This window comes from Gadus morhua, chromosome 4 (assembly GCF_902167405.1).
Source record: "Gadus morhua chromosome 4, gadMor3.0, whole genome shotgun sequence".
Classification (NCBI taxonomy): Eukaryota; Metazoa; Chordata; class Actinopteri; order Gadiformes; family Gadidae; genus Gadus; species Gadus morhua.
Genome location: NC_044051.1, coordinates 7,261,174 through 7,276,773, shown reverse-complemented (window position 1 = coordinate 7,276,773; position 15,600 = coordinate 7,261,174). Strand labels below are relative to the sequence as shown.

Genomic DNA, 15,600 nt, shown 5'->3' with positions numbered 1-15,600 from the left:
AGAGCATAACTTTCACTCAGTCACAGAGGATCCTGCGTTTTGACCAAAAACAACCAGAATATGTAACCTTACTTGGTCTGTCTGTCTGTCTGTCTGTGTCTCTCTCTCTCTGTGTCTCGCTCTCTCTCTCTCTGTGTCTCTCTCTCTCTGTCTCTCCCTCTCTGTGTCTCTCTCTCTCCGTCTCTGTGTGTCTCTCTCTCTCTGTGTCTCTCTCTCTCTCTCTCTCTCTCTCTCTCTGTAGTCTCTCTGGCCCGCCGGGTCCGGACCACCTTCAGTGTGCAGCAGCTGCAGGGTCTGGAGTCGGCCTTCAGGACGGCCCCCTACCCCTCCGTGACCACCAGGGAGACGCTGGCCGCACAGACACGCCTGTCTGAGGGCAAGATCCAGGTACACACACACACACACACCTGTCTGAGGGCAAGATCCAGGTACACACACACACCAAGATACAGACACAAACACACTTTTCTGAGACCGAGATACACACACACACACACACAGCTGATGACTGTCCCTCCCTCCTCAGATTTGGTTCCAGAACCGGCGAGCTAAGTGGCGTCGGTGCGAGGGCGGGGCCAGCGCGTGCCCCTACTCAGAACCCGACACGCCCTTGTATGTCCTTCCTCCACTACCCGCCCTCTGGCTAGCACCGACCAATCACCTTCCAGTACACCACACAGCGTTCCTGGCCGTCACCCAGGGAAACTCAGCTGTCCCCGCCCGGCTCCGCCCCCTGGGGCTGGAGACCCGGGCCCGCCTCCAGCACCACCCACAGTCCGGCCCCTACCTACCCCACAGCAGGCCCCCGAGGGTCTGGGTCTCCAGGGGGGCTCTACCCCTCCAGGGACATGGTCAGTGTGTTTAGACCCAATCCCATTTCTACCCCTTACCCCTTCCCCTTACCCCTCCCCACTGTTTTGAAGGGGGAAGGGGAAGGGGGGAGGGGTAAGGGGAAGGGGTAGAAAAGGGATTGGGCCTTAGTGTCACACAACTGGTGTATATTTTTATTATTTAGAAGTGCCTTTACATAGTCCCTTTTATGCAAATCATCAGAAATACTATCTGTAATATATGGCTCAAAGATGTGGTCACTTCTCAGATAGCGTAGTAACCGTGTTTCTACTGAGGAGTTTTTGATGTCACAAAGATGTAAATAAACACATTTTTATACTACAGGCTCTCTGCACTGTCTGTCAACGGATCCTGATTCAGTTAGACTGAACCTCCTCTCTGGTTCTGTTAGACTGAACCTCCTCTCTGGTTCAGTTAGACTCAACCTCCTCTCTGGTTCAGTTAGACTCAACCTCCTCTCTGGTTCTGTTAGACTGAACCTCCTCTCTGGTTCAGTTAGACTCAACCTCCTCTCTGGTTCAGTTCGACTCAACCTCCTCTCTGGTTCAGTTCGACTCAACCTCCACTCTGGTTCAGTTAGACTCAACTTCCTCTCTGGTTCAGTTAGACTCAACCTCCTCTCTGGTTCAGTTAGACTCAACCTCCTCTCTGGTTCAGTTAGACTCAACCTCCTCTAGACTGAACCTCTGACTCTCATGTGCTCCACTACTGAACTCGGTTATCGTCTCGCCGGTGGAGAGCTCCCAGTCATGTGTTAAAGGAGCATAGAGTGAACCACCCTGTTCTGGTGTTTATTGACTCGTCCTTTATGACCGTAAGATTAGCGCGGCGTTATCTTGATGTTTGGGGTGAGCAGGCGGTCAGTCCGGGTGAAACACCGGGCAGGATGTCAGGTTCAGAGAATCTGAGAATCTCGTGCTGGAGTCTGGCTGTTCATTCATCGATGACATACACCAAGAACCAGGCTAGAACTCTGTAATAACCAGCTTAGAACTCAAGACAGAACCAGCTTAGAACTCAAGACAGAACCATCTTAGAACTCTGACAGACCCAGCTAAGAACTCGGACAGAACCAGCTAAGAACTCGGACAGAACCAGCTTAGAACTCAAGACAGAACCAGCTTAGAACTCTGACAGACCCAGCTAAGAACTCTGACAGACCCAGCTAAGAACTCGGACATAACCAGCTTAGAACTCCGATATAACCAGCTAAGAACTCTGATCCAACCAGCTTACAACTCGGACAGAACCAGTTTAGAGTTCGAAAGCCGTTTCTGGTGAGTTGAAGTGTCTCGTTTCTAAAAGCTGTTCCTGGTGAGTTTAGGTGTCTCAGGTGTGTTCCAGCGCTGGCCTCCCCCTGACCTCCTCTTCCAGATATGGTCTTATCCTGTCGGCCTCAGGGTGAACCGGCCTATCGCCTCTTATCGCAGCCAAACTCGTTTATGAGCCTTTTAGACAAATCAAATCTTGCCGTGATTACACAATAAATTGTGTAATCAAACACATTCGACATGAGATAATTAATGCAGCTATCAGTCAGACAAAAGCTTTGAGTCAGTTAGCTGAGGCCTACTGTATTGTACCAACTGTTACTCACGGCAAGGTGTTCTATCTAAAATATAGTATACCCAATTAGCAGGAACATCTGTTGTATGTGGTTTTAATGTAAATATGTGACAAATTCTACATCAAACATGTGTTTGAGGAGTCAACACGAAAAGTTTGTGTTTTAGAAGCGAGGGAGCAAGGAAGTGAGGGAGCGAGGGAGCAAGGGAGCCTCCCAGAGGCGTATATCACCCACAACGCATTTGTTTGCATACCAACGAAGAAGATGAAAAACTTGAGCAAAGTGATGCCGGTACGTTTTTCAATAAATACTTACATTAACGCCAACGTTTCTGTCTACCGATACAAGTTTAAGTACAGAAACATTTTTATACATTCAAGTAATTTGTCATAAAGTCAAACTTTTACCTTTAGCTTTTAGTTAAAGAAGTTATAAACGTTTATGTTCAATCGCTCAGCCTACAGGTTATCAATCCCTGATAGTTGGGCTGAAAGTGAACAAAGCCAGAAAAAGGAAATAAAAAGAAAGGAGAGTGGAGCTGCTAATGAGACGCAAGGTTCTTACTGTGCAAGAATGGGCCTCTGGCGCCCCCCAGTGGTTTGGATTGGTAAGGAACGTTCTCAACGCATAGCTTTAGCAAGATGAGCACCAGACAAAAAACTTTAGGATTTGAGTACCATTATTCTCAGGAATTAAACTAGCGCTGAATGTACAATTAAGCTCAAATGTCAATCATATTAAAGAGTATTCTTTGGTTTCCTTACATTCTTTAGGAACAGTTGTAAAATAAACAAAAGAGTAGAATTACCTAAAAGGTGAAGAGTTCATCGCTATATTGTCATCATTTTATTTCCCGATCCAATTGTCAATTCCCCTTTTTTTATGTCAATATTAAGAATAAGTTTGAAGTCTTTTAGAATTAAATGTATTTTATCCTGAAAATGAAGAAATTGTCTTGAACCAAACAAACAAAAATGAAAGAAACATTTTAATGAACTTTCCACAGACAAACATCCAATCAACACCAAATTCAGGAGGCACATAAAAAAAGATGGGCATAAGAAATGCATTATAAGAGTTAATTCAATCAGGAGATTTCCAGTGATATCGCGGCCCATACCCATCTTATACCACATGGGCCCTCCCAATTAAACCAGTTACATGTGAATTACTAAAAAACCCTGGGGAGATTCCACTAGTCACAGCTAATTGGATTAAAGAAACACTGATTGGCGGGGAACTGGGATATCCAGCCAATCAGAAGACAGCAACAGCAAGTAGTCCAATCCATTCACACACACACACACACACACACACACACACACACACACACACACACACACACACACACACACACACACACACACACACACACACACACACACACACACACACACACACACACACACACACACACACCACCCCCTCAGTTGCGTCCGCCTTTAATCTTAATATCTGGGCAAGAAAAACCAAGATGGCGGTTTGGAATGCACTTTTGGAACTTCGGGTTCACCTAGCGGCCATCTTGGTTATAAACCCGGCGAGCGGTCAGAACCAAGATGGCGGCCGGGTGCTGTGCTGCCGACGTCACCTGTTCACCAGCTTCCTGCGGCCGCTGACCCGCGTCCAGAGGCTCCTCGCCGTCCTGCCGATGGATGCGCCGCGCGGCAGCCGCAGGCTCCTCAGCGGCTCCCGGATGCACGCCAGCACGTCGGCTCCGCCCCCGGCCGCGCCCCCCAGGTGCTCATGGGAGACGTAGTCTATCCGCCGCAGCTGGGAGCTGTAGTAGTCCCGCAGGTCGCTGAGCTCCGCCGCCGCCGCGTCCGAGATCACCGATGAGGGCCTCCGGGGAGCGGCGGAGGAGGGGTCGTGGTGGTCGTCGGGGCTGGTCACCACGGCGACAGGGGCGGAGGCGGGAGTCATGGCGACGCAGGGCTTCCTCCTCCGGCGCTGTGGGGTGGTGGACTTCCTCTTGGCGCTGGGTTGGACCGGGCGTGGCGGCGGGTCGGGTTCTCGTCCCTTGCTGACCCCCGAACGACCGGACGTGTGGGCGTCGCCGGCCGCTCTGATTGGTCCACCCGTGGGACCGGAGGTGTGGGCGTCGCCGGGCGCTCTGATTGGTGCTCCAGTGGGCGCTGCCTGTGATTGGACGGACTTGGGCTCTTGCTTCTCCATCGGGTTCTGGTGCTGCTCCTTCGTCTGATTGGTTGGTTGTTGAGGCCCGCCGACGAACCCGACGGGGTCAGAGGTCACGGCGGGGGCGTCTTGGTCTGCGACCTTTAGGGTCGAGGTTCCCTGAAACCACAACACAGAGCGTTGGGTTCGGTCGGTCGGAGCGAGGAGGAAGCCGAAGCCGCTAGGACGCAAGGAAGCAAGGAAGCAAGGGAGCCAGGCATTGAGGAGGGGCGGGGGGTTAGTGGGTTAGTGATGCCGGCTCCCAGTGAGGCAGACCAGTAGACAGACGATGGGATTGGAGACACCATGAGCGTGTTAGTCAAAGGCATTGATTAGGGATGACGAATGATAACGCAAAGTAAACATGCATAGCATGATGCAAAATATGGATCATCTTAGGAAGGCTGAGGGGTCATTCAGGAGTCATTCCCGTTCCCTGATCGGATGTCGGGATAGCCGATGACACCATGAAGAAAACAAAACAGCCCAGGACAACGGACGCCATGCTGTGGGCGCGTGAACGGGTGAACGTTTGAACAGATGAAGGGGGAGAACGGGGGAGAACGGGGGAGAGGCTTTATGGGACTGTACTTTTTCTTTTGTTCCTTCCACCTCGGTGTCGCGCTACAGGCCTTTCTTGCCCTTCTTGGGGGCGGGGGAGGCGTCTTCCTTGGCGGGCCGCTTGCTGGCCTTGGCCTCGCCCTGGCCACGCCCACTGGGGGGTTTAACCTGCAGGTCATCAACGAGAGGTCCAAGGTCGTTTAGCACTGACCTTTGAGGGCTGGGGGGGGGGGTGTTACCCCTACCGGGTAGAACCCTGGAACAAACTCCAGATGTCGTGCCTTGCTCATGGGCAGGGTAGGAGTGCGAACTTGGTGTTGTTATCTGGTGTTGGAGGAAACCCATGTGACCCTAACCGATAATACACGCAGAACGGCCCCCCCACCCCCACCCCGAGGGAATCAAACCCAGAACCTCCTGGGTGCTAACGACTGTAACCCTACCCTGATGTACCCGGACTTACACGCTCAACAGCTTCCCAACCCAATAAATCTCAGAATCAATCTTCTAATCTTCTAAGAGGACCTGATGGGCGATGTTCTACGTGTAGACCCCCGGGGAGACGCGTGGAAACTCTGTTCTCCAATGAAGCAACAGAGTCCAGGTGCTCTGTTGAGAGAAGCTGAGGGAGGTTAGCATAGAAAAACTAAAGTAGATGAACACAAACTGATGAATTAGGAATCAAGAGGTCAGAACTCTACTGCGTCTACATGAGGGATGAACTAGTATCGTGTGAGAAAGGGCGTCATAGTTAGGCTTCACCAAAGCTTCTAATGAATCAAGAGAAGATGGAAACTAGGCCATGGATAATGGGGAGAACATCAGGGAACTGAAGAGATTCTTCAACAGTCACAGTAAGAGAACCAAAATACGTTAGACAGAAAACATCACTTCCACAAAAAAGTGAAGGACTTTAATAAATAATACAGGCTGGATACTATTGTGTGAATTAAAACTTTCCAGATAAAACATCCATGGGCTCAAACTGGTCGAATAAATAAACACCAAAACAACTATTAACAAATCTAAGTTCATCATCTAACCACAATGCAGCCCAGTGTAACTAGGAGTCAGTTGGTGTTTGCGTGACAAGGAGTGTGTGTGTGTGTGTGTGTGTGTGTGTGTGTGTCTCACCGCTGCCTCAGAGGTCCCCGAGGTCTTCCTCATCTTCATGGTCAGGTTGTGGGTGGAGCTCTTCAGGAGGGGGGCTTTGCGGCCGGGCTTCAGGTACGAGTTGGTGGTGTAGGGGGTGAAGCTGAAGTCCACACTGAGAGACCACACACACATGAATACCCTTTCTCTCTAGATGTGGTGCAGACCTGCCCCCCCCCCCCCCCCCTCCCCCCAGCGTGATCCCCGAGGTGGTCCACCACCAGCACCCCCCCCCTACCCGAGGTAGTCCAGGACCAGAAGCTGGACGATCACGGCCTCGGCCTGGGCCTTGGACAGCTCCGTGGTCTGGATCATCTTGCGTCTCTTGGCGGGGCCCTTGCCCAGCCAGGTCTCCACCACCTTCAGCGGGGTCACCTTCTCCTCCTGGGACGCCGCCACCTCCAGGATCTGCAGCACCTGGCGGCCGTGCAGAGCCAGGTCCAGGCTGACGTGGTCTGGGGGCAGAACCACTAACGCTCAGAGGGGTGGTCTGAGGAACGAACCACTAACGCTCAGAGGGGTGGTCTAGGGACAGAACCATTAACGCTTAGAGGGGTGGTCTGGGGACCGAACCACTAACGCTTAGAGGGGTGGTCTGGGGACCGAACCACTAACGCTTAGAGGGGTGGTCTGGGGACAGAATGCCAAGTGGACTCCAGCTGTCTAACCAGTGGCCACTCAAAGCGCTTTACAATAATCGCCTGACATTCACACACCGAAGGCGGTGTCACATACAGGGTGATGAGTCTTGCTCAGGGACACCTCGACACAGTCACCCGCGTTACCTCCTGAGCCCCTATCAGCCAGTGGTCTTACTCTGGTGGTACGGGCCTGTGATCAGTCCACTGAGACGTGCACGCTCTGCGACCCGCCAGTCCTAGTTTGTACCTAGTGCGTCTTTCTATAACTGAACGATAACATAATGTCTACACGACCGGCCCTGCTAGCAGACCGCAGAACCAGCTAGAGAGACCATCTTGAGACCACCACCCAGAGGGGCACCTCACCCTCTCCGTTCTTGCAGGTGTCACACATCTTGTTGCATCCCTTGTCGTCCCAAACCTCGTCGAAGTGGACCGCCATCAGAGACCGCCGGCACCTGGACACAAACACACCTTTAGAGAGACCGATACACACCTGGAAACAAACAGACCTTTAGAGAGAGCGACACACACACCTGGACACAAACACACCTTTAGAGAGACCGATACACACACCTGGACACAAACACACCTTTAGAGAGACCGACACAGCCCTGTGTGTGTGTTCCTGTCCGAGTGTGTGTGTGTTCCTGTCCGAGTGTGTGTGTGTTCCTGTCCGAGTGTGTGTGTGTTCCTGTCCGAGTGTGTGTGTGTTCCTGTCCGAGTGTGTGTGCGTGCGTGTCTTCTTGTCTGTCTGGGTTCTGGCAGTGAGTGTGTGTTTACCTGTCTGGGTTCTGGCGGCAGGCAGGCAGGCTGACTGACTGACTGACTGACTGACTGACTGACTGACTGACTGACTGACTGACTGACTGACTGAGTTCTGGCAGTAGTCTACCTGTTTGTCAGTCTGTGTGTGTGTGTGTGTCTGTCTACCTGTCTGGGTTCTGGCAGTTGTCTACCTGTTTGTCAGTCTGTGTGTGTGTGTGTGTGTGTCTGTCTACCTGTCTGGGTTCTGGCAGTAGTCCACCATCTGCATGAGCTTCTGCTGGCCCACGTTCTCCATCACCACCATACTGCTGATGCGGAACAAGTCCGCGAAGCCGAAGTACAAGATGCAGTCGGCGGGCTTGTCGTCCCTTCCTGAATCGGGGGAGAGGAGGGGGGAGAGGAGGGGGGAGAGGAGGTCACGGTCAGACGGACCCACCTACCTAACGGCTCATATACCTACTTATACAGCAGCCTACCCAACACCAGTGCCTCCATGTGGAGGTAAACACGTTGTCCTGGTACAGTGAATACACGTTCTACCATGTACCTGCTGGTACACTTTCCTGGGAGGACTGCTCTATGGACCAGCGTGTACCTGGTACTAGATGAACCAGTGCGTACCATGTACCTGTTAGTGTTTCTGTATAGACCAGTGTGGACCATGTACCTGTCAGTGGTTCTCTGTGGACCATGTACCTGGTAGTAGTTCTCTATCGACCAGTGTGGACCATGTACCTGGTAGTAGTTCTCTATAGACCAGTGTGGACCATGTACATGGTAGTAGTTCTCTATAGACCAGTGTGGACCATGTACATGGTAGTAGTTCTCTATAGACCAGTGTGGACCATGTACCTGTAAGTGGTTCTCTGTGGACCATGTACCTGGTAGTAGTTCTCTATAGACCAGTGTGGACCATGTACCTGGTAGTAGTTCTCTATAGACCAGTGTGGACCATTTACCTGGTAGTAGTTCTCTATAGACCAGTGTGCACCATGTACATGGTAGTAGTTCTCTATAGACCAGTGTGGACCATGTACCTGTAAGTGGTTCTCTGTGGACCATGTACCAGGTAGTAGTTCTCTATAGACCAGTGTGGACCATGTACCTGGTAGTAGTTCTCTATAGACCAGTGTGGACCATGTACCTGGTAGTGGTTCTCTATAGACCAGTGTGGACCATGTACCTGGTAGTAGTTCTTTATAGACCAGTATGGACCATGTACCTGGTAGTAGTTCCTATAGACCAGTATGGACCATGTACCTGGTAGTAGTTCTTTATAGACCAGTGCGGACCATATACCTGGTAGTAGTTCTCTAAAGACCAGTATGGACCATGTACCTGCTCGTCCACTTTCCTGGTAGTAGTTCTCGATGGACTTGCTGAGCGTGTGGTGGATGACGAAGCGGACGTCAGGTTTGTCGATACCCATCCCGAAGGCCACCGTGGCCACCACCACCTGTAGGGAAGAACCAGTACCATCAGAACCAGTCAGGACCAGTGCCATCCCTACTCCACAACCACCTGGAGGGAAGAACCAGTACCATCAGAACCATCAGAACAAGTACCATCAGAACCAGTCAGAACCAGTGCCATCCCTACTCCACAACCACCTGGAGGGAAGAACCAGTTCCATCACAACCAGTACCATCACAACCAGTCAGAACCAGTACCATCCCTATTCCACCACCACCTGGATGGAAGAACCAGTAACATCAGAACCAGTACCATCACTACTCCACCACCACCTGGGGGGAAGAACCAGTACCATAAAAAAACAGTACCATCACAACCAGTCAGAACCAGTACCATCCGAACCAGTACCATCACAACCAGTACCACCAGCGTACCAGTATCTTGTTGTGGGTCAGTGTGTGCCTGGATCTTGTTGTGGGTCTGTATGTACCAGTATCTTGTTGTGGGTCAGTGTGTGCCTGGATCTTGTTGTGGGTCAGTGTGTGCCTGGATCTTGTTGTGGGTCTGTATGCACCTGGATCTTGTTGTGGGTCAGTGTGTGCCTGGACCTGGTTGTGGGTCAGTGCGTACCTGGACCTGGTTGTGGGTCAGTGTGTACCTGGACCTGGTTGTGGGTCAGTGTGTACCTGGATCTTGTTGTGGGTCAGTGTGTACCTGGATCTTGTTGTGGGTCAGTGCGTACCTGGATCTTGTTGCGGGACCACTTGCGGTGCACCTTGGTCTTGTCGTCGGCGTGCAGGTTGGCGTGGTAGGGGTACGCCTCGACGCCCTGCTTCTGGAGCTCCGCCGCCACCGCCTCCGTGTCCTTCTGGGAGAACACGTACACGATGCCTGGAGAACCAGGTCAGGAGAGCGGGTCAGAGGAGCGGGTCAGCAGAGCAGGTCAGAAGAGCGGGTCAGAAGAGCGGGTCAGAACGGGAGGTTTACAATCAGAGCTAAACTTAATACCGTGGATTAATAAAACTTCTTATTTTCGTGGCCCGTAAAGCTAAAGAATTACAATTTAGGTAATTCTCAAAAGTTTGCAATTGATCAAATTCTCCCCAATAAATTACTAACCTAGATCTGAAAAATGTACAATGTGTCAAATAATAATTAAAACAATAATTGGATCAAATTGAAACAACAAAGTAGTCAACAGTTGATTAGGAGGGGACTATTCCATGTGTAGGGCTAGTGCTGTGGTGATTGGTGTTCGTCAGCCACCACTTCCTGTCAGGTGATCATTACCTGACTGGTCCTTGTATTTTGTCTTGATCAGCGTGGCGATGTCACTCATGGATGAGTCGTTGTTGGCTCCTTTAACACGGACCTGAGGACCAATAGGAACACAGGATGAGCCCCTCTCACAGAAGACGTTTATCTAGTCGTGTGTGTGTGTGTGTGTGCGTGTGTGTCTGTGTGTGTGTGTCCGTGTGTGTGTGTGTTGCCGTGGAGACCGCTACCTCGTAGAAGAGGTTGGTCCTGTTGAAGGAGGAGGTGATGGTGATTGGCTCGGGGACACACAGGATCTTCTGGCAGTCCTTCAGCACGCTGAGGGTTGCCGTGGCGGTGAGCCCTAGCAACGGCACGGTGGGGAACTGCCTCTTCAGGATGCCCAGCAGCTTGTAGTCTGGGGAGCAGACGCACTCGTCAGCCAGCGGGCGTCTCTGGGTGGGGCTGGAGAGACGGAGAGCCCGCTGACCTTCTCTGGGAACATCGTCAGACGAGGTGGTCGTACCGTGTGTTGGTGTGTCATGTTTAACACGCAAACGATGGAGCCCCTGAACCCCCTCTCCGGCCCCCCTCACCCCATCTCTCCTGACCCTTGACCCCTCATCGGGGCTGAATCGTGACCCATGACCCGACCCCTGACCCCTCTCCTGACCTCTCAACCGGTCTGTAGTCGTGACCCCACTGGCTGCAGCAGGGCACCTCCTCTCCTGACCCCTGACCTCGGATCCCTGACCCGGTCTGAAGTCGTGACCCCTGACCCCTCACCCGGTCTGAAGTCGTGGCCCCACTGGCTGCAGCAGTGCACCTCGTCTCCTGACCCCTGACCCTTGACCCCTCACCCGGTCTGAAGTCGTGGCCCCACTGGCTGCAGCAGTGCACCTCGTCTCCTGACCCCTGACCCTTGACCCCTCACCCGGTCTGAAGTCGTGGCCCCACTGGCTGCAGCAGTGCACCTCGTCCACGGCGATGCGGCTGAGCCTCTGGGCGCTGTAGGCCTTCTCCAGGCGCGACATCAGCAGCTTGCTCTTGGCCACCTTCTCCGGGGTGACGTACAGCAGCTTGAAGGGCGCCGCGGGGTCCGTCATCCCCGCCATCACCATCTTGGCGTGCTCCTGGGACCGGGGAAGGGACGCATTCAAAGGACGGATTAATACTGTGAGATAAGGGGTCTTAGACTCAGGGGTAGGTGATCCTACCCCTTAGGATCACCTTGCATAGAGTGAAAAGAGCATAAACCCCTCGGGGTTCTGGTCCTGAATGAGGGACTAAACACCCGCAAGGAAAATACGTTTGAGTGAAAACTGATTTTTGCTCACATTACAGCCCAGATCATTAGACTGCAAAGTAATTCGTTTGGTGCGACTTCATTAGGAATTCATGTTAATAATTGAATCCGGTAAAGTTTGATCCACATTAACACTTTTACTCCTCCATGAAAAACTGTTGGTAATACTGGTATATAACCATTTCTCCGTTGGTTCATATTCCTTACTCTTCTTCAAAGAAGCTTTACAAGCTACTTATTAACACTGGATGTTATCGCTACGACGCCGGTAAGAGCTAAGGAGCTAACTAGGAGCTAACGTACGGTGAGCTCAGGAGCCAATAAGGCTAGTTGTCATGGAAACGGTAAACAAAGCCCAGAGATGCGGCTGCATTTGTTTTGAGTGCCCAAACCCCTCAGAGTGTAGAGCGCAGGGGGGGGGGAGGGGGGGGAAGAGACAGAGAGAAGAGACAGCATGCAGGGTTTTAGGGGGTTGTCACGACGACGGACGCAGAAGAGGGCCGCTGCGATTGGTTACCCGGGAGCTGGAGGCGTTGAGGCAGACGGCGGGAACGTCGACACCGTTCAGGAACATGAGCTGGTCCTCCATGAGGGACACCAGGGGGGTGATCACCAGGGTGAAGCCTACACACACACACACACACACACACACACACACACACACACACACACACACACACACACACACACACACACACACACACACACACACACACACACACACACACACACACACCAGAAGGCGTGAGGAGCGTGAGGGTGATGCGTTGTTGACAGCGGAACAAACAGACCCGTGTCTGTCTGTACGGCTGGTCCAGCCTTTCTGTATGGACAGACTCGGACCCAGCAGCGACACAGGGACCTGGTGCTGGTCTAGGTACCAGGGGACCCAGGTCCGGGCCTACGTACCAGGGGACTAGAGACCTAGTCCTGGTCCTGGTCCAAGGCCTATGTACCGGGGGACCAGAGACCTGGTCCCCCGGTACATAGGCCTTGGACCAGGACCAGGACCAGGACCAGGACCAGGACCAGGACCAGGACCCAGTCCAAATCCTACGTACCGGGTGAGACGAGGGCGGGCAGCTGGTAGCAGAGGCTCTTCCCGCGGCCGGTGGGCATGACCAGGAAGAGGTCCCGGCCCTCCATGCTCAGGTTCATGGCCCTCAGCTGCAGGGGCCGGAAGGACGGCAGCTTGAAGGAGGTCTTCAGGTGCTTCTCCAGGTCTTTGGACCAGGAGAAGGCTGGTGGGGGGGAAGAACAGTGGGGCGGGGGGGCGGGGCATGTTTATCACATGGGAGAAAAAGCGTCCATCTTCCCAAGCCCATGAGCCCATATGACCTGCTCATTGGAGGAAACATGCTCTAGTAATGGGCCGCGCCCGACTGTAAACATAAAAAATAAACCCAGATGAGTAAGTAAGTAAGAAACGTTTATTGATATAGCGGGTCACAAAGTGCTTTACAATGTGCATAGAAAATAAAAGCATCGTTGAAAATACGTCTTAAGAAGTAAAAAAAATACATTAGCAACATGCTAATCATGCTTGCCTAAACAAGCGAGTCTTCAATTGACCCTTAAGATGACCCGTGTTCTTCATCGTACCTGCTTTGTCGTAGCGCTCCAGCTCCGTTTTGCTCAGTGCCGGAGGAGCAGCTACCGGGGCCTTGGAGGAAGAGGAGGAAGAGGAGGAGGAGCCCTTCGGCCCGCCCCCCGCCGCCCCCACTCGCTTCAGGAGCCGGCTCTTGCGGGCGTTGAGCTCCGTCTGCTTCTCCTCGAGCTCAGCGATCTGAAGGTCCACCAGCTCCAGCTCCGCATCCACCTCGTCCAACTCCACCTGAAGATCTGATGGGGGAGGAGGAGGAGGAGGAGGAGGAGGAGGGCGGGGTTAGGGTACCTGGGCCGCGTTCCAACCGGTCAACCCGCGACGGGTAAAGTGCACTATTTAGGGGGTCACCGTTTACGGTGTTGTCCGAAATAGTAAGAATCCGGGCCCCAATTAAGTGCACTACTCACGACCCACAATGCACTGCAAAAGACTCATTTTTGTTTTTCACCCATTTTTGCACGACATCCCATGATGCATAGTGGTTTCAGTCGTCTTCGGTTTCAGCTAATAGCAAAGGTCGAATCGACACATACAAATGTGTCTAACACATTCCGGGTTGTTATTGCGACTATGTTGCCATGCCAACGGATCTGCTCACTAAGTCCTCTTATATGTGTTCCCTAAACAGTGAGCTGTATAGAGACCACTAAGCAGGGCGCCAGGGAACAAGTGAGCCGTCGCACATGGCCGTTGTTTACATGAGAGAGAGAGAGAGAGAGAGAGAGAGAGAGAGAGAGAGAGAGAGAGAGAGAGAGAGAGAGAGAGAGAGAGAGAGAGAGAGAGAGAGAGAGAGACCGACGTTCTAGTCTCTCTCTCTCTCTCGCAGAAGAGAACACCATCCAGCTGGGAGAGAAGGGGAGATATCTCTCGGTGGGCAGCGCAGAGTATTGAAACATAGGTACCGATAGGCTGGTTGTGTGAGCTAAAAGTGATGGGATGTTATTATTATGATGTTGGTTTCCATAGCAACAATCTGCTAGGAGGAGGAGCGCCTGCCTCCGGATGGAACTCCCCCCCCCCCCCTCATTCTTCACCTTATATGGGCATGGGCCAGATATAAAAAACTGAAAAAAAATCTTTCCTTCCTTCTTTCTCCATGATGCCAAAGTTGTATGACACGTATCTGTTCAAATGTGGATTCAAATAAATAGACGCAAAACGTTTGAAAAGTGTAAAGTAAGAATAGTATATCTAATGGTTAACGGTGTGCAGAGCAGGTTGTGATTAAACCCTTTCCCCTGCGGAGTCTGACACGTGCACCCGTAGAAGGGAGTTCGACGGACAAATTCAGAGCTAATGGTGTCTCACACTTCATGCACAGTCTCCTGGGAGATCTGCTGCTAATACAACAGCGTTATCAGTCCCTTGAGATCGCCTCCTTAAACAAACATCACCAGAGCGTGTGGGAACACAGCTCAAAGTTATGGTTCTGCTTTATTTTATACTATTTATGATGAAGCTAGGGTTGAGGAACGCACTGAATCAGAGCAGCCCTCTGTGACCGTCGTTTGACGGTGAACTCACCGGTCGTATCGTCCATTGTGATCAAGTGGATCCACTCTGAAGCGCTGAAGACAAGATGCTCACCTGTCAATGAGAGGAACATTCGTTTAACTCGTGTTATTGAGGATAACGGAGAAGACCTGGAATACAAGCATGCAGTTAATAAACGAACTAGTTAGAGTACCATTAGCTACAGTATATTGAATGACCTAAAGTGAGCCAATGCATCATTTACCTAAGAACTCTAAGGATGGAGCGCCTCACCTCAGCAGACAATATGCAGAACAAGATCTACTGAAGGACACTGGAAGGACCTGGTTTCACTTTCACCATGTTGGTCACACTTTCACTTTCTATGTTACGTTAAAAAGCCATGTGGTCACTCCGCTTTGATTGGATTGAACCGATAGAACAACTAGCGCCAATCTCTCTCCTAACTAAATTCAAACGTTTACTGAATGAATGCATCCTGCGGATGTACAAGTGAACCGATACTCACAGAAGGAACCATGAAGAGCTCTCCTTGTTGGTGGTCCTACGTGCGGTTGCTAACAGGTTGTTAAGCATCTCATCTGCACAGGCAGACGTAGAAAACAATGCTTCTTCTGGAGCATGAGCCAATCAGAGCGCTGCGTTCTGACGCTGGGGGCGCGTCAAGAAAAACACAGGCACCGCTCGGCCCCGGCCGTCCGGTCAGTATGAGAACACGACACGTTTTCTTTCGTTTCTATTCATGTTGGTTTCTACTGATTTCCTTATTTTTACAGTAGTTTTATACTGATTTCCTTCGTTTCATAGTACT

The 15,600-nt window shown here is 51.7% G+C and overlaps 2 protein-coding genes across 5 annotated transcripts in view; one reads left to right on the top strand and one right to left on the bottom strand.

Moving 5' to 3' along the window:
• LOC115541543 (retinal homeobox protein Rx1) overlaps positions 1-949 on the top strand; it is a 1,973-nt gene extending 1,024 nt beyond the window's left edge. The window contains exons 2-3 of the mRNA XM_030353280.1: positions 242-387; positions 527-949. Coding sequence (XP_030209140.1) covers positions 242-387; positions 527-865 — 485 coding nt within the window. The 3' untranslated portion in view covers positions 866-949. The remainder of the gene's footprint in view (positions 1-241; positions 388-526) is intronic.
• A 2,440-nt stretch (positions 950-3,389) lies between these two features.
• recql (RecQ helicase-like) lies at positions 3,390-15,481 on the bottom strand. 4 transcript variants are annotated; one of them, XM_030353276.1, is made up of 16 exons: positions 15,298-15,475; positions 14,820-14,882; positions 13,292-13,531; positions 12,751-12,930; positions 12,207-12,313; positions 11,318-11,516; positions 10,635-10,801; positions 10,420-10,501; positions 9,872-10,020; positions 9,055-9,172; positions 7,950-8,088; positions 7,315-7,406; positions 6,546-6,762; positions 6,290-6,422; positions 5,186-5,323; positions 4,237-4,714 (listed from the first exon to the last, which is right to left on the bottom strand). In XM_030353276.1, exons 2-15 carry the CDS (start codon positions 14,833-14,835, stop codon positions 5,219-5,221), a joined length of 1,944 nt encoding a protein of 647 aa, XP_030209136.1. In that variant the 5' UTR covers positions 14,836-14,882; positions 15,298-15,475; the 3' UTR covers positions 4,237-4,714; positions 5,186-5,218. The 4 variants fall into 4 exon arrangements, with proteins under 4 accessions (XP_030209133.1, XP_030209134.1, XP_030209135.1 ...); XM_030353273.1 differs by lacking the exon at positions 5,186-5,323 and having other exon boundaries at positions 3,390-4,714; positions 15,298-15,481; XM_030353274.1 differs by lacking the exons at positions 5,186-5,323; positions 15,298-15,475 and adding an exon at positions 15,034-15,280 and having other exon boundaries at positions 3,390-4,714.
• Positions 15,482-15,600: the final 119 nt, after the last annotated feature.